The 21332-nt window shown below is 38.4% G+C and overlaps 1 protein-coding gene across 2 annotated transcripts in view; it reads left to right on the top strand.

The window, feature by feature from the left end:
• Window positions 1-1904: 1904 nt before the first annotated feature.
• The window catches only part of LOC149557009 (uncharacterized), a 72357-nt gene continuing 52929 nt past the window's right edge, over window positions 1905-21332 (top strand). Inside the window, exon 1 of one of the 2 annotated variants that reach the window (XM_089831662.1) lies at window positions 1905-2478. In XM_089831662.1, coding sequence (XP_089687788.1) covers window positions 2358-2478 — 121 coding nt within the window. In that variant the 5' untranslated portion in view covers window positions 1905-2357. Of the gene's footprint in view, window positions 2479-2894; window positions 2916-21332 lie in introns of those variants that run through there. The other variant, XM_089831663.1, reaches the window with a different exon arrangement.

The following is a 21332-nucleotide window of genomic DNA, read 5'->3' as shown; positions in this document are numbered from 1 at the left end:
CATTATGATTATATTTCTCTTCCGTTCTTCCTATTACATGATTTAGAGGATACATTTTATGATGTTAAGGAGAAGATGAAAAAGGGGGTTAATTATACTATCCTCCATCAGGGGTTGATGTTTTGTTTGTATTAATTCCACCTGGCCTTGTTGACTCCTAGGATTGTGGAGGTTGACATCCCGACTCTCCATAACCCCTGACCCCACCATAGTCCTTTAAGAATTATTGGCCCTAGAGCCCCTACCCCCCAACCTTCACTTAGTGGGTCCCTAGAGGAGAGGAAGATTTCCCCCTTGGTAAAAAGATAAAATCAAAGAAAGGGAAGGAGAAGGTGTTGGAAGACTCAGAGGATGAGGTGAGAGGTGGTAGGCGAAGATTTGGAAGAATTGCAAAAACTAATGCTAAAAGGAAGTTGAGGTCCACGGCCTCGCAGGAGGAGGACTAAGATCATGAGGAAATGACCCACCCCAAACAACGAATTAAACATAAGACTTCTAACTATGGTGTGGGGAATAATGAGGAAGGGGAGGTGGAAGTCTTAGACTCTTCAAAGTTAGGCTTGAGTGGTGTGACTAAAAGTAGTAAGGAGAGGACCCATGTCTTGACCTCAATTACTATGGGCTGTGTGGACCTCATGAAGGACCAGTTCCTTGATACGATGGAAAGAGCTCCCTCCCTATGATGGTGTCTTCACCTACTATGGTTGTTCATAAAGATAAGACTATCTCTAACCCCTCGATTTTGCAAGGAATTGAGAAGGACATTTTGGATGGTAATCTAAGTCATAAGTAGGAGGTCCCCAAGGAGATGTCCAAGTTAGCTGACTAGGAGCTGAGGGAGAGAGTGCATGCCCCAAAGGAAAGAGTAATACTTTTGGTAAAGTTCACCATCAAGGTGACACACACGGTGGCCACTACCCTGCACTTGCTGAAGGATAAACAGTAGGGGGACCTCACCCATGAAGACTCCAGAATGTTGTTTGACTTCTTGGCGAAGGACTGAGCCAACATCCTTCTTAAAGGGAAGGACGAGAAGAAGTTTAATTAGGGCCTACTCTCCTTGGTTTCTTTATGGTTTCCTGGTTACTAAACTTAATATGGTTTAAGGTGGTTCTGCCTTTGTTCATAAACTTTTATAGTTTGAGTAGTACTATTGATGGCAATTATAATGTGTTGCCTGGTAAAACTTTTTTAATGATCCTTCAGGTGTTGTTTTTGCTTGGTTTAGTAGTGGTAGGGAGTAATTTTATCAGGTGGTAATTTGCTGGTTGTTTGCTAGTTTGTCTTTTGTAAGGGCCGACCCCCTTGTTTTGGCTACTTTTTAATTAAAAAATAATTTAGTATAACGAATGCATAAATATGCCTTATTTACAAAAAAATGAAATCACTTTTTAAATACAAGAACACAATTCCTAAATATAATATAGATACATATTTATGTTTTAAAATACTTTTATATATACATCTATTTGAATTATTGTTGCAAACACAAAAGCATGTAATTATTAATTATTCTTATTTTAGTACTATTATATATATATATATATACACACACACAAAAATATGATTTTATCTATATAAAGAAGCATGCAAAAATATCATCCAAATCATGTTCATTTTAAATTTAAATTTTATGTTTCATGTATTATTATTTTTATTTTATTTACTTTACTCATGGAGATCTCCATACACGCTAGGTAAAATGAGATCAAAATGTTGAAAAGAGGCAAATTTACATTTAGGTATGCTTGTTCAAAGTTCACTTTAATCATGTTAAGTACGTTAATTTGGTGTTGGATTTGGGTGGTTTATGCACAAAAAAATAGAGAGAAATAGTGATTGATTGTGGGAGGTCGGGGGTCGGAATGGTTAAAAGCGAAACAAACATATGTAGGTGAGAGGCGATTGTCATTCGTTCGTGCGTTGTGGGAAAACAAAGTAGAAAAATAGAGGTTGACCATATCCACATCATACATGCCCATGACACATGCCTATCTTTGTCTTCTCCTCTTAGTCTCTAAACAGGGAAGCTGGCTTTTTACCTAGCGTGTCATGTCAGCGCCCAGCTCAACTGGCACTTCACAAAATTCCGCCGCACATTGCACTTTCTCTCTTTCCAGAATGAATGCAATAACAATAAAAATAATAATTTTATACACAAAATGCTTCCCGAAAGCGACGCACTCAACATATTCTCTCTCCAAACACTAGGTAGGAGGCATACATGCATACCCTCTTCCTCCTTCCTCGACTGCATCGCATTGCCTCTGTCCCGACTTCCCCCATCTTGCCCTACCTACATCAGTGCCATTCGGAAGATCCAGGAGCTTCTGTGAAGTGAATGAGGAGTAGTGAGAATGGGCACACGGGGCAAAGCAGATCAGCAGTTCCCGGCGGGTATGCGAGTACTGGTAGTGGACGATGACCCTACGTGCCTCAAGATTCTTGATAAAATGCTCACCAGGTGTCTTTACCAAGGTCTCGTCTTTAACCCTCTCTCTTCAATTTGCCCATTTTTTCTATTCAATATCTTTGACTAGCTTGGGCGCAACATTTCAATTATAAGTCAGTGCTCTAGCAGATTTGAGCTTTTGACCGTTCTCATGTCGCCAAATTCAATTCCCTGAATCTTTGTCCTCAGAGCTCACAAACTTCTTATTGATTCCCGGAGGGAAACGCCACTTCCTTCGCAATATAGTTATGGTTAGATTCCGAAGTCGTCACTTTTCTACTGTTTCTGAGACAGATCGGCGAGGAAACCTCTATATGAGAAATACAGAGACGGATATCAAACAACAACTACTTATATTTCACAATTAGGGTACAAGTTAAATACAATCAATAAAAGTAGGGTAAAAGAAGACATGGGCGTTGTAGCACCAACATTTTTCTTGTCATTTGTTTCGCTCAAGAAGGTTAGTTAAAGAAGATAGGTGACTGCAAAGAAGAAAGAAAAGGGATATTACATTGTGGACTCCTGAATCCAAGCCTTCCTTATCTGATTTGTTTAAAATCTCATAGACATCAACATAACTATAGTGGGCAGAAGTAGACCTTCACCAAAAGCCCGACTAAAATATATCTTTTCTGGAAAGCTATTTCTCCATATCCATTTAGACAGCATAAATAAAAGAGTAGACAGAGTCCATTGAATCAAGTCCGCTTCATCTTGACAATTACAACCTGATTGTAAGGCAACCCAAAACCTTACACCGCGACATCTTTCTTTGTTATTGTTGTTATATTCTCTTTTCTATGAGAAAGGTTGAAAGGCAAAATAACATCAAAGAGGTTACAAGGTCAAATCATAAGCTTAATATTGATTAAAATCCTAGCTGAAAAAACAGAAGTTTTACCTGTGCGCCAAATGGTACAACCTCTTGTTTTTAGATAATTTATAGCTCAAATTGGCAGTTGTGGTATCAAATGGAAGATTTTTAAAACATGCTCAAAATTCACAGCAATGAAAACGGTTCAATGAAAGCAGCCTAAATCAAACACCAGCCAAACGAGAAGCATTATGATTTTTCAAGGGTGCTCAAGTATCTTCTTGCCTAAGCATTCTGGAGTCCTGATGACACGGCTTTTTCTATTTTGAATCTTTTTTCTACATTTCTTGTTTTATTTCTTATTGTAGCTTCCTGAATTTCCTAAGAATCTTTGCTTTTAGATTTGGATAAGGTGTCTTCTGCATGGGTTTCCACTTTTGATGAGTAAATTCAGGCTTATATCTTTTGAACAAATACTACATCTAGGATAATAGCAGTTTTTATTTCTTTGTTTGGTTATCATATTTTCGTGAATTATCTGTTTCAGGCTTTAGTACCTATTTGGTTAGGAAATACGTGGGTGAGCATTAGTTACTAATGTTTTGTATCACTGTTCTTAATATTTTGGATTTGGAGTATTGAAAGTCATTTGTAATTCTAAGTGTCATATGACATTATTTTTAGCATGTGTTGTAAAGAAAAAAAAGCAAGTGCAGTTGTACTTGTTATATAAAGTTTTTGGAGCTAGAGTAAATAATGGGTGATTTGAAGATTTTGAGTAGTGTCTTTGATAGTTGTGCAGTAAAAAAGTTTTGCAGAGCACTTTTGCATGGTTGTCATATTCCTATATAAACAATGGATGGTAGTCACGTTACGTATTTCATCCATTTTTCTTGTTAAAGGAGATCACCAGTTTGTTGAGCTGGCAATCTGGCACGTTTTTGAAATTTAATGATGGATTTTCTCTATATTTATTCCTATTTGTTTGCATAGCTTGTTACCGAATAGAGAATTTGGTTTTTTTTTTATCAGTATGCCACCAGGAAACACTATTTTAAGTTGCTTCAATCTTAACAGGTGGTGATGGTGGTAGTAGTTGACAATTTTATTTGAAGGTTTGTGAAAGAAAATATTGTAGCAAAAGTGCCGTAGGGTTTCTCTCATTGGATATTACAAGGATTTGGGCATGAAACCTATTGTTTCCTCTAGGTCCTAGACAATAGAAGATTTAGAATTTGAGAGAATGGATGTTCCCTTGCCAAATTAGGATGTTGGTCTTGCATTACTTAAATTATTTGTATTTTGAAACATACATGTGCGAAGTATTATTTTAAATATGCACTTTGATTTTTTGGAGGATACAAAATTAATATAGAACAGTATTATAAAATAAATAATTCTTATGGGAAGCTAATTTTTGATTGGCAAAATAAGAATTTTATTCAGAATTCTCATTCAAAACAATAAAAGCAGTGTAGTTTTTTTAACTGTCCCCGTCTTGAAAATGTTATGGGACAAGGGAAACCTCGAGGATTTTGACATTGGCTTTTAGAGGAAATTTGACTTTGACTCAAAGTAACACGAATTTGGCATGTGAATTCTGCTATTTCTTACATTCTAATGTTCTATTATTTATAAGTGCATGCTTTATCCATGTTTGCATATGAATATATTAAATCTCTCTACATATTTTAATTTTCTCAATTGTTATATAGGTGTCCCCTAGCCATCCCCAAAATTTGCAAAAAAATTGTCGTCCTAAAAACCTTGCCCCTTATCTCCTATCGTACCTGTTATTTATAGGTGCATGCTTTATCCATGTTTTCATATGAATATATTAAATCTCTCTACATATTTTAATTTTCCCAATTGTTATATAGGTGTCCCCTAGCCATCCCCAAAATTTGCAAAAAAAATTTCATCCTAAAAACCTTGCTCCTCATCCCCTACCGTACCTGTCCTGGAAACTTGGGGTAACCTTAAATCAAAGTAGTTGGAAAAACCGTCCCAATGGGTTGTATAATAGACACATGCATTGAGGGACATATATAAAAATACATGATATTTTTTTTGCAAATGCCAAACTACACAATACTTTACAGATTTCCTCAACTATTAGGAGAAGGAGACCCCTACAACAAAAGATTACAAAAAATGCTACAAGGAAACATACAATTTAACCATGAACATCTCACATGTTAAAGAGGGGGAGAAGTAGAGTCCACCATTAAAATCTAAAAATGAGAGGTTACTTGAGCAAAGAAACTCAAATCTTTGCTTGAAGGAGTTAATCCATTGAAGGTTGACACACACTCCTTTTATTGGTAGAAGGTTCACTCCTTGCATCGACCACATGTCCTCTAAACTCTAGATTCAAGACAATGTTGCTATCACATCCACCACCACATATACTATTGTATGACATGTTCATACCATATTTCTAGCCTTGCATGCTCCTTTCTCTAGGGACCATGCCTTGCCTAACTGTGTGGCCAACACCAAATCTTCTTCATCTTGTTTGACTTGCTATGTAATTCATTTGAATGAATGGGACATTCTTTCTAGTGGTAACTTAAAGAGGTAGGCTTTCACTTGTTCCATGCACTAAGGTTATATATTCCATCTAAAACATTGAAGACTTGCTTGGATGGGTCCTTGTTAGACCCAATAAATTCAATTTCTTGTTTATCTTGGAATTAGTAGGAATTTAGTAGGAATTGAGCAACTATTAGTTGGCCTTCAACTAGAACCTTTGGTAGGAGGTAGGTGCAAGGAATCCCAAGAGAGCTGGCCCTAAATGCACTAAAGAGCGTAGGAGAGGCATCTCTGTGTGGGATATGCTACAAAATAGGTTGAGGGATATTGTTGACTAGATGGTGATCCTCCTTAAATGTCACCATGTTGGAGCCTCTTTAAAATCTAAAAATGAGAGGTTACTTGAGCAAAGAAACTCAAATCTTTGCTTGAAGGAGTTAATCCTTTGCCTTTGATGGAGGTAGGTATGGTTTTCAGCATCTAGTGATCATGGTGAAGATGATTTAGGATCATGTTTTACAAGGACTTACAATTGAGGAGGAAGCTGAGGTCTGGAAGGAGTTGGACATACTAGCAACTTCCACTTCAAATGAGTTGTTTGCAGAGATACCCAATAGGAGTACCTTATTGATGGACATGTGCAAGGTTGTTAGCACACATGATGTTAGTAATCATGTGGTGAGCAGTGAGGATATAGTTTCCTATCATAGTGTAGTTAGTGAGTTATAGAGGTTATGTAGGAGCCAGGGTATGCAGAGACATCATGTGACCAGACAACAAAAGGTGAGCGATAGTCTATGATGCTATCCGACAGATGTTAGTTGTATTTGGTTGGGGTGTTTCTATCTCAGATGAGCATGGTGGTAGTTGCCTTTACCTAACAAAGATTAATTCACTTCGAGAAGCAAAAGTTTGTAGGTGACGGTAGGGACATTATACATATTTATGCTTGGGATCCAGGTGGATCATTATGTTTCTTTGATTCTTGTGATTTCTTGAGGACAAGCAATCTTGGGGAGGGAGGATTGTAATGTCTCCTTTTTAGCATGATCATGATAGTGGATGGGTTTAGTCTATTATTGGGTCCTTGTAGGCTAATAGTGGTGATTAGAGGACCCTGTTGAGGGTTATGGCTTTGTTTGATGAGACTTACTATATATAGTAAGTCGATGGATGGTTCCAATGAGCTCAGATGAGTTAGAGGAGTTGAATGATGCTCTCAGTTTTTATTTTTGGCTTCTAGTTTGGGCTCCAAGAATCTTGGAGAGAGTGTCTATTTTTAACAAGTCACCCTGTCAGGTTCATTCATCATCTTCATTCATCATCTTTCTTCATTAGAATCACTCACATCCTATCAGATTTAGATTTTGATGCTTCTTTAGTCATTTTCGCAAGACGGGTGAATTGTGATGATTATTTAATATGCTAAGATTGCTATTTTTGTTGGTATTGTATATTGGTCACCTTAGTGTCATAGCTCATTGGAATTGGGTTGAAAAGTTATAAATCTTGGGCATAGGAAACAATGACCTTGTGTGTCAGAATATCATGATATTGATGAAAAAGTCATTTTTGGAGCCAAAGGGAGTTAATAAATTATATTTTTCAAATATGCGCCTAAGTATAAAACAAGGGCATTTAAGTGAAAAGGATCTGAATGAAGCTAACTGTTGGAGTGATATGGAAGATTTGTTTTATTATTATAAAAGCAATGGCTTGTTGCAAATGAAATCATTCTTGGATATCTTTTCTTTGCATTATATGAAAAGTTGGTTGTGAGAGTTTTGAAGAAATTTCATGGCTGGATGCTGTGTCTTTGCTTGCATTTTGAGCCATTCTTGATAATGTTGAATCGTGCTAGGTCTGTTTATTCCATTACTGAATCGGTTTGGTATTAGTGTTGAAGTTTTGAGCATAGAAAATATTCAAATCTGCTGCTGGGGGTCGATAGTGTGTGCTGAAGATCAATTCTACTCAAAGGAGGTTGGGACAGCTAGTGTTCTTGGTAAATTAAAGGCTGAAATAGTTTTTGCTGGGGCAGTACAATTGATTGGTGTCAAGCATCAGGGGTTGCATTTATAGATAGAGGAGCAGCATTCATATTTCCATGGCTGCGATCAGTTTTTGGGACATTGCTAGTGCAAGTTTGGCCAGTGTTACACCTTTGCAAGTCTGTGATTGCATTCCTAGAGGTCCACGTCAGTAGTGGGATTTATTCTTGATCAATACCTTCTCTTATGGAGACCCAACATGCATACTAGGTTCCTTGGATTTCAAATATTTAATAAATGTGCATTTCATATAGTTGCAATTCATTGTACATATTTGCAAAATTATAAATAAGAGTGTGGATTGTCATTTATTTCTATGCATTGTTTTTATTTCTTCTCAAAATCTGAGAAGTATATAATCCAAAAAATACAAAAATCACACTTTCAAAAAAGTGTAAGGAAAACAATATTACCTCTACGACATAGTCAGGAGTGAGCAAGTAGGGCTAATTACAGTGGTATCAGAGCTTGTATGCTAAGTGTTTGACAAAATGTCAAACCACCTGAATTGAAGTTAAAGCTGGTTGGGGCTCATTATGATAAGGCTAAACAATAAGTTTGGCAGAGGTTCGATCCGACCAGCATGTAGCTAGCTCAGATTTGCATCTGAGCAGGCCTGACTCTGCATTCATTCGATTCTTATATAATGAAAACCTTTGATGCCAAGAACTCCATTTGACCTCCTATTAACACCCATCTTACACAAGTCGGTCATAGAAAAGAAAACTGCCTTAGGAGTGGTTGGGACATGTAGGCCCAATAAATCTTATTCAAATTTGTGACATTGTTATCAGGATTCAACTGTGTAGCTTTTGAGTCAAACTCATTTGGACTCTGTTTCATGAGTAATGATTGGACTCTGTTTCATGAGTAATGACTCACAAGAATCCTATCTCTCATGAAAATGAATGGGACACTTAACTTTCATTGCATTTGGGTGATGCTCACAGAGTTGAAGCACTGAGGCTTCCGGGGAGGTCACCCATCCTGTTACTACAGTTCAAGCTTGCTTAATCACACAGTTTCCTATAGGTTAAGGTCACTTTGTCTGCAACCCCATTTGCAAAACCTATAACAAGTGTTGTGCTTTTTAAACTATTCATTATAAAGCCCCTTAAGCTCATCAATTGGTAAGTAGGAGATATTTTCCACGGCAAGTCAAATTGTGATATCGCTATCATGATTAAAATGTGTAGTTATTGAGTCAAACTCATTGACCTATGTTTCATGAGTGGTGGTTCACAGCAAATAGGAGTCATTTACTGCAAAAGATTTTGGCATATTATGAAGCATGCAAGAAAACATGAGGAAAGAGAGCACCGTGGCTTGGAAAAGGGTACAAGCCAAAACAATGTGAAGCTAGCCAACTTCACCCAATCAACCCCTGTAAAAGGGTAGTTCCTCTAATCTATTGTAACTTTTGAAACTAGCCTATGTTAAGATTCACAAGGATAAATATTAGGAGGCAAGTATTTGAAGAAATGCATAAAGTAAACAAAGCAATGCAGCATATTATAAAATGGGAATTTTTTAAAGAAATTTACACAGAAGAGCACAACTGGCATATAATGCAGAACCATAAAATCATCTCATATTACAAAGAGTGAGTAGATCTAAGGACTTACATTTAAATATTAGACACCAAGAGAGTACATTTAATCACAAAACAGAACTTGTGGATGGGAGGGAAACTGTTGTAGTTGAGGGTTAGAAGGTGCAGGGACTCCATACTAATATCGAACATTTGTATGGTTTGCTCAATTTCATCAATAGATCTGCTGTTAAGAGTAAGGGGTCTGCAATCATTTTCCATCTCTCGGTAGATAAAGAAGGGAGCCATTGCTATGAGAAGAAACTAGAAACCATCAAAAGGGGGATCCAACTGGAAAAATATGAAGATCTAAAGTGCATAAGGCCAAGACATAAGCTCAGGGCTATTTACATGACGTCGACACCTTATTAACAAAAAGGAAAAGGGGCTATGGACAAGATTGCTGCAAGTGAAACCATTATTAGGTAGAGAGAAGTAGCCACCTCTTCTAATCAACAGGTTGAATAGTAGAAGCCTGGAGGCTTCAACAACTAACATGTGGTAGTGTACAATGAACAATAGACACTTGAACTTTTTTTCTGCTTTAGGCTCTGTGTTTAAATTGCCCTCAAACAAATTGCTGTTCAAATCCTTTGCATTGGATATCATTAACCATGAGCAAGCCAGCATTTGGAAGGCCAACAAATCATGCCATATCTTGAAATGTGCCTTCCTTTAGCTTCTGGTCATGTAGAATTATAGAAATATGGGTTCGCAAAACTGTTGGAAATCTTGAAAGTATAGAGGGTTGCAAATGAAAGTCTGGTCATTTTCACTGAAGCTCAAGGAAAATGCCTTTGGTAAAGGTTGTGCATCTTCTTTCTCCAGAAATTTCTTATCCTTGAATGCATCCTCAAAGATATCATGCCACTTGAACTCCACAAGAGCAGGCTTATGCTCCTCATCATTCATTGGAATTCAGTCTCCAATTTCAAGAAATGATGCAGCTATGGATTTATTGAGGATCCTTTCTTCCTTAGACTCAAGTTGGTCTGACTAACAAATGATAATTAATAGAAAATGCATGTTCATATGAGATTGTTTCCTTTTCAGCAGAGGAACACAACACCTTTGCTATAGGTTTTTCAAAGAGTTTTGGCACACCAAAGGCAACAGTATCTTCTACAACAGGTATTTTATGCTTTTGAAGAGGTGTAGATCTGCTCTCATAAGAACTGGTAGTTCATTTTTTCCTTCTTTTCCTGCTCTTATAAGGAGGTACCCACTATAGATGTTACGCCAGCATATGTTACCTCTTCATGAATGTTTTCAGAAAACCTTTAAAAATAGAGTAAATGAAGGGGCTTATTATTATGCTTTGAGCTAATATCAAGTAGCATATGCTGCTCTGTTTCTGCTTCATATCTCTGCTGTTGGTAGTGAACCGCCTCAGCATTGCCTGCTCTCTTTTTGTCTTGTTGATGACGTCTCTCACTGGTTGCATTTCTGCCAGCATAGCTTTTGGAATCAGATTTTCTAATGCATTCTTGAGAAAGCCATTTATAACACTGTCTACAAGACGTGTGAGGATAATATACAAGTGGATCCTCCTTTTGGCAGATGTTGTAGCAGGGATAGGGGCTTTGAAACTCTGTATGGAGCTGCTGTATGTAGGTATGTTGTTAAGCAACACCGAGATGAAAACACAGAATTGCTGTTCTATGTAGACCTGTATAAAAATCTGAAGAGAAAGGCAAGTTATCTTTGCAATTTCTGGTTTCAGCAGCATGGGATTGCCGGATGAATAAGGTTTTCTATAGCAGTTTCTGGATTGAATTGTGTGTAAGATTTTAGCATCAAAATTTCAGATCACACTCTGTGACCAGTCATCAGGGTGAAAAGAGCCAATGGAACTAGTGATTTCTAAAGTAAAAATCAAAGTTGTGATCTGCTTTAGAAAGAAGTTTTTTCAAGAGTTCCACTTGAATCCTTAAAATGAATAGCTGTTTTGGTGAGTCCCTCCAAAAATAAAGTCCCAGCAAGCAACATCATGAGACCTTCAAAATTAAATGCCCTTTCTGAGCCCTAGTAGAGAGCACATAAACTCAACTGCAAACTTCGTATTAAGCAAAGGCTTTGCAGATAATGTGAGATTAGCAGTCTGCAAAAGTCTTTGCAGTTGACAAACAAAAGTTTACAGCACAAATCCATACTGTGGTTCCTTGGCAGTTTCCTTGCATAATATGTAAGAATATTTATGGAACTTTGATGACTTTGGTTATCTCAAGCATTGGCTTAAATCTATTACAATAATAGATAAGACGTCTATTATTAGTTAATGGTTATCTTGTAAATATCTTTAGCTTTAGTTTGCTTTCGTTTTTTGCTTTCTCTGGAATAGAATGTTTCTATTCTTTACTATCGTTTCCTAAGGAAACATCGTCTCTTCCTTTTGTATAAATTGACCTTTCGGTCTCTGTTATTAATAAGCAAGTATTTACCAATTACCTTGTAATATGGTATCAGAGCTAAATACTTAAATTTTTTCGGAAAAATTTATAATTTCTTCTTGAAATTATTTGTTTAAATTTTTCCAAAATTATTTCAGCTAATTTCTCCAAAACCCACCTAGGGTTTTTCTGCTTGGAGAAATTCCCGAATTACGGGTCTGCAAATCGCATGGAAATCGTGGCCATTTTTTGGAGACTCGCGTTTTTGGGGTGAAAATCTGCATGTTTCTATATCAAATCTTCATGCTCTTAGCCGTCTCAGTCTGTCATCGTGCTCTGGGAAGCAGATTCGACCATTTTTCATCAAGAAATCTGAAGTTTTTTCAAGCTTTTTTCAGCTAGGGCCGTTTTTTTTCGAAACCCTAATTTTTGGGGTCGAAATTTTTTTTTGTTTGCAGATTCTTGGTGGGTTTTTCGAGAGCACAACTGGGTTGTCATCCGTTTTTTCTGGGTGCCTCGATTTTTGTGCCTCAATTTTCGAGCCAGCGGACTCAGAAAACGACAGCAGATTCCTTCTGGGTTTTTCGAGCTCTCTTTTGGTTCATTCTCTGATTCTTTTGGGTCTTCTGTATTTTTGCCTCGAAGAACGTGCCTTCACAAATTTTCACAGTTTTTCATTGAAAAACGTGCCATGGCATCTCTGACAAATATTCTGCTCGAGCATAATTCCAAATTCAATGGTCACAAATATGGAACTTGGAAGCAACGCATCATTGCAATCTTCGAATATCGAAACACTGATCAACTTGTTCTGGGTGTTACGCAGCGTCCGACTTCTCCGGGTCCTGATCAAGATTAATGGGATCTGAATAATCGAGAGGCAGTAATGCTTCTCAAACTATCCGTAGTTGATGACCAGCTTTCTCAGATTCCATCCGGCAAGACAGCGGCCGAAATCTGGACACATCTAAAAGGTCTTCATGAGACTTCCGACAAGAGCAGAGCCTTCTTTCTGAAAAACACTCTGTTTTCTATTGTCATGGATGAGCGCACCTCGCTCCAGGCACACCTGAATCGGATTCAAGAAATCCGTGATCAGTTACTTGCCATCGGTTGCAAGATGGAGGAAGAGGATATTGTGGTAATCACTCTTCGGAGTTTACCAAATTCCTATGAGCATTTTATCGAGACTCTCAACATCACATCTACTGGTGTTGATCTAAAGTTCACTGATCTCTGCACCCTGCTACTTCAGCAAGATCGGTGGAAACAACAGTTCGGTAGCAGCTCTAGTTCCACCTCCACTGAGCAAGCCTTTGCTGCGAAATCCTTTCAGAAGGATAAGGGCAAGTTTCAGCAACCATCTCAGCAGAAGTCTTCTGCTCCAGCATCCGATGGTACCAAAAAGAAGAACATTCAATGCAACTATTGCCACAAGTATGGTCACATGAAGGTTGCATGTCGGAAACGCTTAGCTGCCCAGTCTAAGCAATCAGGTTCGCAACCCAAAGCGAACAGTGCAGAGCACACTGAGCAGGTGGAATCTGCCTTTTATGCCTTCATGGCTAAAAGACCCGCAGATCATGTACAGTCATCTGCCTGGTACATTGATTCAGGTGCCTCTCGACATTTCACTCACCGCAGAGACTGGTTTACTGACTACCAGCCTTATTCAAATTCTGTTATCTTTGGTGGTGGAGAAGAGTACACGGTTGTTGGTAAAGGCAACATTCAAATTCAGTCTATTGGGAGGAAGCTCATATTCCTTGATGTGTACTACGTTCCAGGGATGGAACTAAATCTACTCTCGGTCAGTCAGTTGCTGCGACATTCTCCACACTTGGCAGTCACCTTCAGTTCACATCAGTGCACCATCACTGATCGGGTGACTAAGTCTACTATTGCAGTTGGTCTTGAGGATCATGGTCTTTTCAGACTTACTGATTCTGGTGATTCTCAGGACTTAGCTATGGCTGCTCGGCGATCTTCCATCAGCTCACTTTGGCATCAACGATATGGGCACTTAAATGTGCATTATCTCTCACAACTTGCTCGGGATGAGCTTGTTCTTGGTTTGCCAGAGATTCAAACCCAACACCTTGGAGTTTGTGACACATGTCAGGCTGGGAAGCAACATCGCACACCTTTCCCCAGTGGCGATTCTTGGCGAGCTTCTCAAGTACTTCAGCTTGTTCATGTTGATATCTGCGGCCCTATGGCCACTCCTTCTGTTCTTGGGTACAGGTATTTTCTGTTGTTTGTAGATGATTTCAGTAGAAAAATGTGGGTGTATTTCCTTAAAAAGAAATCCGATGCATTTATTGTATTTCAGAAGTTTAAACCCTTAGTTGAAAAAGAGTCTGGAAAATCTATTATTACTCTTAGATCAGACAATGGGGGGGAATTTTGTTCTAATGTTTTCTCCAGCTTCTTGGATACAAATGGCATCCAACGCCAGTTCACCACACCCCACACGCCACAACAGAACAGTGTAGTTGAACGTCGGAACAGGACAATCACCGAGTTGGCTCGTTCCATGCTCGAACACAAACATGTTCCGAAGCGTTTTTGGGCAGAAGCAGTTAACACTGCAGTTTATCTGTTGAACCGGTCACCCACAGTGGCGGTCAAAGGTAAAATTCCGGAAGAGGCCTGGTCAGGTTGCAAGCCCAGAATCAGTCACCTGAAGGTTTTTGGCTCTCTTGCTTTTGTTTGGATCCCTGATGCTTCACGCACCAAGTTGGATGCCAAGAGTCAGAAACTGATGCTTGCTGGATATAGCAATCTTCACAAAGCCTACCGCCTTATTGATGTTGAGACATCTCGTCTCATATACAGCCGTGATGTAGTCTTTGATGAGCAGCGAGGACCATTCATGCCTGTTTCTCCTGTTCCTGGTCCAGCAGACCAGCCTATGTAGGTTCATGATTTGGGAGTTCGGCTTCCATTAGGTCCACCTGATGGGAGGGCTCCAGTAGCTCCTACAGCTCCAGTCCTACCAGTGATACCTGTACAGCCACCTCCGGCTTCTCCTGCAGGATCACCTCGTTTTGAAGATGCTTCACCTGAGTTTGATCCAGATTCTTCTGATCAGGATCCTGCTGATCAAGCATCTCCTAGTTCTACTGTTGGTCATTCTCCTCTCCGGCCTAAGTGGTGGGCTAAGACACTTGCTGATCTTCATGATGATGAGCTCATTGATGGGAGAACTACTCGGAAAAAGAGAAAAACTATAGATTCTGTTGACTTTGCTCTTATGGCCAACATTCACAGTGTGTTTGAACCTCAAACATATTCCGAGGCTAAAGGAATTCCAGAGTGGGAACAGGCCATGCAATCTGAACACCAGATCCTGCTGAAGAACAACACTTGGGTCCTTTCTGATCTTCCCCCAGGGAAGAAACTCATTAGCTGCAAATGGGTCTACAAAATCAAATACAAATCAGATGGTACTTTGGATAAGTACAAAGCTCGTTTAGTGGCAAAGGGCTTTTCTCAGCGTTAGGGCATTGATTATGAGGAGACCTTTGCTCCTACTGCAAAGATGAGCACCATCAGATTAGTCCTAGCCATGGCAGCACAGTTTGGCTGGAAGGTCCATCAGATGGACGTAAAGAGTTCTTTCTTGAATGGTGATCTCCATGAAGAGGTCTACATGACGCAGCCTCCTGGTTTCAAGGTTGCTGGTAAAGACCATCAGGTTCTCAGATTGGTAAAAGCTCTCTATGGTTTGAAGCAGGCCCCTCAAGCATGGTACATCAAGATTGATACGTACCTCAGTGATCAAGGCTTCAAGAGGAGTTCTTCAGACTCAAATCTGTACATCAAGACTACTGACAGTGACATTATCCCCTTCTGATTATCTATGTGGATGATTTGATCATCACTGGCAGTTCGGCATCTTTGATTCAGGGAATCAAACAACACTTATGCCAGTCTTTTGATATGACTGACCTTGGGCTCATGCATTATTGCTTAGGTGTTGAAGTTTGGCAACAGTCTTCTGGTATATTCATCTCTCAGTCCAAATATGCCAGAGCCTTGTTAGACAAATTCCGAATGCAGGATTGCAAACCTGCATCTACACCTATGGAGAAAGGTCTCAAGTTATCAGCCAAGTTTGATTCTCCTTCCGTTGATGATACTACGTATAGGCAACTAGTAGGCAGCCTCATCTACCTATCTGCTACTAGGCCTGATATCAGCTTCGCAGTCAGCTATATTTCACGCTTTATGACAGCTCCTAAGGCTGATCATTGGATGGCAGCAAAGCGTGTGCTTCGTTATGTGAAAGGCACTTCTGATTATGGACTTCTGTATTCTCAAAGTTCTAATCCTAAACTCAGTGGGTTCACAGATTCAGATTGGGCAGGCTCTGTTGATGATAAAAAGTCAACATCTGGATATGTGTTCAGTTTGGGATCCGTTGCAGTCACATGGACCAGCAAGAAGCAGCATGCAGTTTCTCTCTCTTCTACAGAGGCTGAATATAGAGGGACTGTTAAGGCAGGATGTGAAGCTGTCTGGCTTCGTCGGATGCTTGGGGATATGCAGATGTCACCAGCAGGACCGACTACTCTGTTTGTTGATAACGAAGGCGTTATCAAGTTAGCACGGAATCCAGTCTTCCATGAACGAACCAAGCATGTGGATGTTCATTGTTATTACATACGACAGCTGGTTGAAGACGGGACTATAGATCTGCAGTATGTTCCTACCTCAGATCAGACTGCAGACATTCTCACCAAGCCTCTTGGTCTTGATAAGTTTGTCAAATTCAGAGGACAGCTTGGTGTGTTAGATAGATTAAACCATTAAGGGAGGGTATTATAATAATAGATAAGACGTCTATTATTAGTTAATGGTTATCTTGTAAATATCTTTAGCTTTAGTTTGCTTTCGTTTTTTGCTTTCTCTGAAATAGAATGTTTCTATTCTTTACGATCGTTTCCTAAGGAAACATCGTCTCTTCCTTTTGTATAAATTGACCTTTCGGTCTCTGTTATTAATAAGCAAGTATTTACCAATTACCTTGTAATAAAATCTGCCTATTAGTGAAGGTAGGTCAAAGAGATAGATCTGAAATGTTGGATGGTAATTATTCTGTGAAGCTGATTTCAGAAATTATCTATAATAGAGTTGTGCACTGGAAACAAGTTAACCTTAAATAAAAAGGGCTAGTTTTGCAGTTTTCACAGAATTCTTTGCAGTCCTCAAATGATTTTGAGTTGTAGGTTGCAATGAGACATGAATGCAATAGTTTACTGGTTTTGCATATTGCAGAAAAGAAAAGGAAGCTTGCATGTTTCAAAATTAAAATGACAAGATTGCAAATCTAGCTGAGAGGGGCTGCCATGAGTGTATTAAATATTGCTGTGAAAAAGAAGAAAGTTCATATAAGTCACAGATTAGAAATTGTTTTTGGCCAAGTGTGAAGTCTGCAAGGGAATAACATGTGGAAGAATGTGTATAAAAGAGAGGACAGTAAATCATGTAACATGAAAAGGCTATGCAGATAATGATGGATTTGTGATCTTTGAAGAAGACTGTGTAGTTGACAAATGAAAATCTGCACTACTGATACCCATGTTGTAGATTCTAGGTAATTGCAATTTTCTATAGAAGGGAGGGACAATATGAGTTGTGAATGTTCAACTCTGGAACAATTAACATACTTAATTTCTGTGCAACGTTCTGTGATCTAGAACTTGTGTAGGTGAGAGAAACACCTGTCTGTGAACAGCTATTGCTACTTACGAATAACATTCTTACCTGTCTGTGAACACCTGTCTACACATTCTTGGAGTGAGCAACATACGAATAAGTCGATGCAGACTGACACGTGAATGTCAAGGGAGATGGAAAGATATGAAAATAATAAACTAATAGTAAAATGAAAGGCTGTTAGCAGTGGTAGCATGGTAGGCAAGCAGTACAGGTATGTTGCATGAGCTGAAAAGTACAGATCACACATAGCTTAATTGTATGTGATGAGGTTGCTTTTGGTATGATAGAAAGAGACTTGTTCCATGCTTTTTTTATTGTCGAATTTGTATGGTGTGATGAAGTGAGGAAAGGACTACAAGAGAACATGACATGAGATTGCATATGTAAAATGACTTGGTAGAAGTGGGGCTCGATGATATTTATTTAACAGTGAGGATGCACTATGAGATTTTTTACACATATTGGTGATATTTGGGGTTTTACAAGTGATGCAAATTATTTCCAGCATAAGTGACAGTTTGAGAACAGGATTTTGGCAGGTTGATTGCATGAGTTTGTTGCAATGAAGAGGAAATAATTCTGTCCTAGGAAATAATTCAGGACATTGAAAGTAATTTATAATTATAGTTGCACCGCCTTGGGGGACAAGTTTTCAGGATGGGGGGACAGAGGGGCCTTAATTTGGGGATGAAAGGGGGATGGTGGCGGAGGACAGAGGGGTTTTATATACTATACACATGGTACTTAAAATGCTAGTTATTAAATGATGTATTTCAATATAAGATATAAAGATGTAAAAGAGTAAATGCTTGAACATTGCATTGAATTGGAACATTGAACATTGAACATACATAGTTGAATCAGCAAATATTTAACATTGGGACGTCCACCTATCCTCGATGAAGGTGGTGGAATCTAGTGGCGCCGTTGGGGATGAGGGTACACATAAGGAAACTTGCAACCAAAAATTAAAAAAATTTCACCATTTCCACATAACTCATAATAGATCCGAATCAAATAAACACTTAGAATTCATATGCAAGAGAATAGACAACATACCCACAAAAAATGTGACATAAGATATGCCTTGGGAAACTCTCATTAAGGGAAAAAATCCAACCTCCAAAAGCATCCATCACCATGTGTTATTCAATAAAACACCATTGCAGTACAATCATGGAAGCCTTCAAAGCAATAGTCACAACAAGCAATCCATGTGAACAAGGGTATTATTCCCAATAGATATCTGCTCGGGTTTATCATAAAATAATTTTCAGAGCATAAATAGATGAATGATGTAATGCAAACCAAAAATATAAACCAGTAGATTCTTGTAAAATACTTCAAAATATGTTATTGCATTATACATCAGCAATACAATAACCAAATATCAAGTCCAATCTTAAACATATAAATATATTCAGATTGGAAATATAAGAAAGAACTTGTAAGCACACGTGAGACACTTGGTGTGACGTCTCCACAGACAATTGGTTTGTGTCCACAGTCTATTGGCATAAGGGTTTACGTCCTCAGGCTAGATGAAAGCTGAAGCTCTCCAAATAACACTCAAAGAGAGAAATTGATATCTGAATCATAAACCAAGCATGTTGAAAAGAATGGGACACCCTCCTTTAATGCTCAAACAATGACTCTTCGACAACCTTCTATCTTTTCGTCTTATTCCCCCATTTGTCACTTTCTCCTCTTATTAATTAAAAGAGACTTAAATACTTTTAGTTTAACTCCAAAGTCACTTTTAATTATTTTATAAGTCAGCTAGTAATTTTCTAACGTTCTAAAAAAGAGACGTTATATAATCATGAACCCACACATCCCATGCCATGCTTCCAACCTTCACAAATATTACCTTGGCTAACCTGTCTCGCATTGTCTTGCACTCAACAACTACCTTTGTGGTTGCTTTTATAGAAGCAAACTCCCACACCACACTTTCACACCACCATCAAATGGTATTACATAAACCATTTGCTACCAAAACCCAATTGACCCACATTTAATATTGGGCATTTAATTTATTTTTTCCCAATAGTAAATAATTACATCAAATATTATCACAATGTTACAATACAACTCATCAAGCATATTCTATGAGAATTTGTACCCGTTGCACGTCCATCTAGGTGCTTGCAGGTGCAACATTACATAATAAATTTTTTAATATGATATAAACAATATTATGCAATGTGTGCAACATACTTTATCTCAACAGGATGAAGTTCTCGAGTCCCCAATGCGTCCCCATCTCTTAGACGTGGAAAAGAGGTGGGGACGCATCTCCATGTTACTATGTTTATTATCAGTTTTGTTTGAGCAAGTATGGATACCAGGAATATTTATGGAGTTAGAATGGTATTTTTACATGATATCTTCTCTATATAATGTATTTTTTAGCTCGATGGTGGGATTTTTTGGGTCACAAATGCAAAAATCTTAGGTGGATGGTGATACACATTTTGACCCATCTATGCAACTCATCCACTTATGATTGTTTCTAAAGTATTTTTTAACGCATACATTGCATGAAACACAACTGCCTAACACAACAATAGATGAATGAATTGTTGGTTGCTCACCATATCCTTTGCTTGAAGCTAAAGAAAGCTCAAGGCAAGGCTTTTAATATACTTGTAGTCAGTTGAATTTGTATTCATTGTGTTTTTCACTTGTAAGGCAAAGACTCATTTCTACATGGACAAAGACATGGACTATTGATGAAGATGAACCAATTGACCCTGATGAGATTGGTCGAGAGTCTGAGTGGATCATCGGTGATGATTTTCTTGAGCTTGATGATTTTGATTTCATGTAAGAGGCCACATCCTCATTTTATTGAATGAGCTAGGGCCATCTCCTGCCCTTTAGCATGCTATTGGCTTAATAGTGTAGGGATGTTTTGTTGATGTTAGTTTTTATACCACATAACATATTAGCAATTGACTATTTGATACGGAGTATCAAACACATAATTCCTCTCTTGAAAAGTTAATACTCACGGGACATGAGAATAATTCTAATGTTCCTTACACCTGTGGATACTAACTCAGTATATCGATGTGATTTGCTGGTAATCACTTAGGCGGGGTTACATTATTCCTTCAAGTACAACTTGGATTTTGGGATGATGTTAATGGTGATTCGGTACGAGTCCTAGATGATGTTGATGGTGATGGAGGGTGAGTGTTTGAATGGCTTATGCTTTCTTAACCTTCTTCAAAACCTCGAGTAATCAACTACTCGCTATTCTACTCCTACTCCTCTGAATGAAAATATTAGCAAATGGACGGGGATCAAATCTAATGAAAGTTTACCAGCGGCTCCACCCTCATAGATGCAATGATTCAAAGGAAAAAGAACTAGTTTACCACACAGGGCTTCCCTAACAAGCCGCTAGGATGCTAGTGGCTTAGTTATAGATCCCTATCAAACATCTACTAATATCACCGTACAATTATTAGCCATCTACTTCTACGCTAGCAACATGAAACGAAATCCTACTTTTAATTTGAGAGATGAGAAGAACCATGCAATACGCCAAAATGATCATGTATATCCACCATGCAAGCCACAACAATGAATAGAGAACAATTTTGATAGTATTTTGGCAACAATTCTCCAACATAACTCCCCCACAAATGAGAGCAAAATGGCCTTATATAGAGGCTCCAAATTACAATGAATGACTGTGATTAAGAGGCAAAATCAAGGGCCAAGATTATATCTTACAAACCCTAATTAGGGTTACCAT

This window comes from Cupressus sempervirens, chromosome 5 (assembly GCF_028749045.1).
Source record: "Cupressus sempervirens isolate cs-2001-9-10 chromosome 5, ASM2874904v1, whole genome shotgun sequence".
NCBI lineage: Eukaryota > Viridiplantae > Streptophyta > Pinopsida > Cupressales > Cupressaceae > Cupressus > Cupressus sempervirens.
Note: the sequence above shows the minus strand (reverse complement) of the source record. Positions and strands in the feature narration are given on the sequence as shown.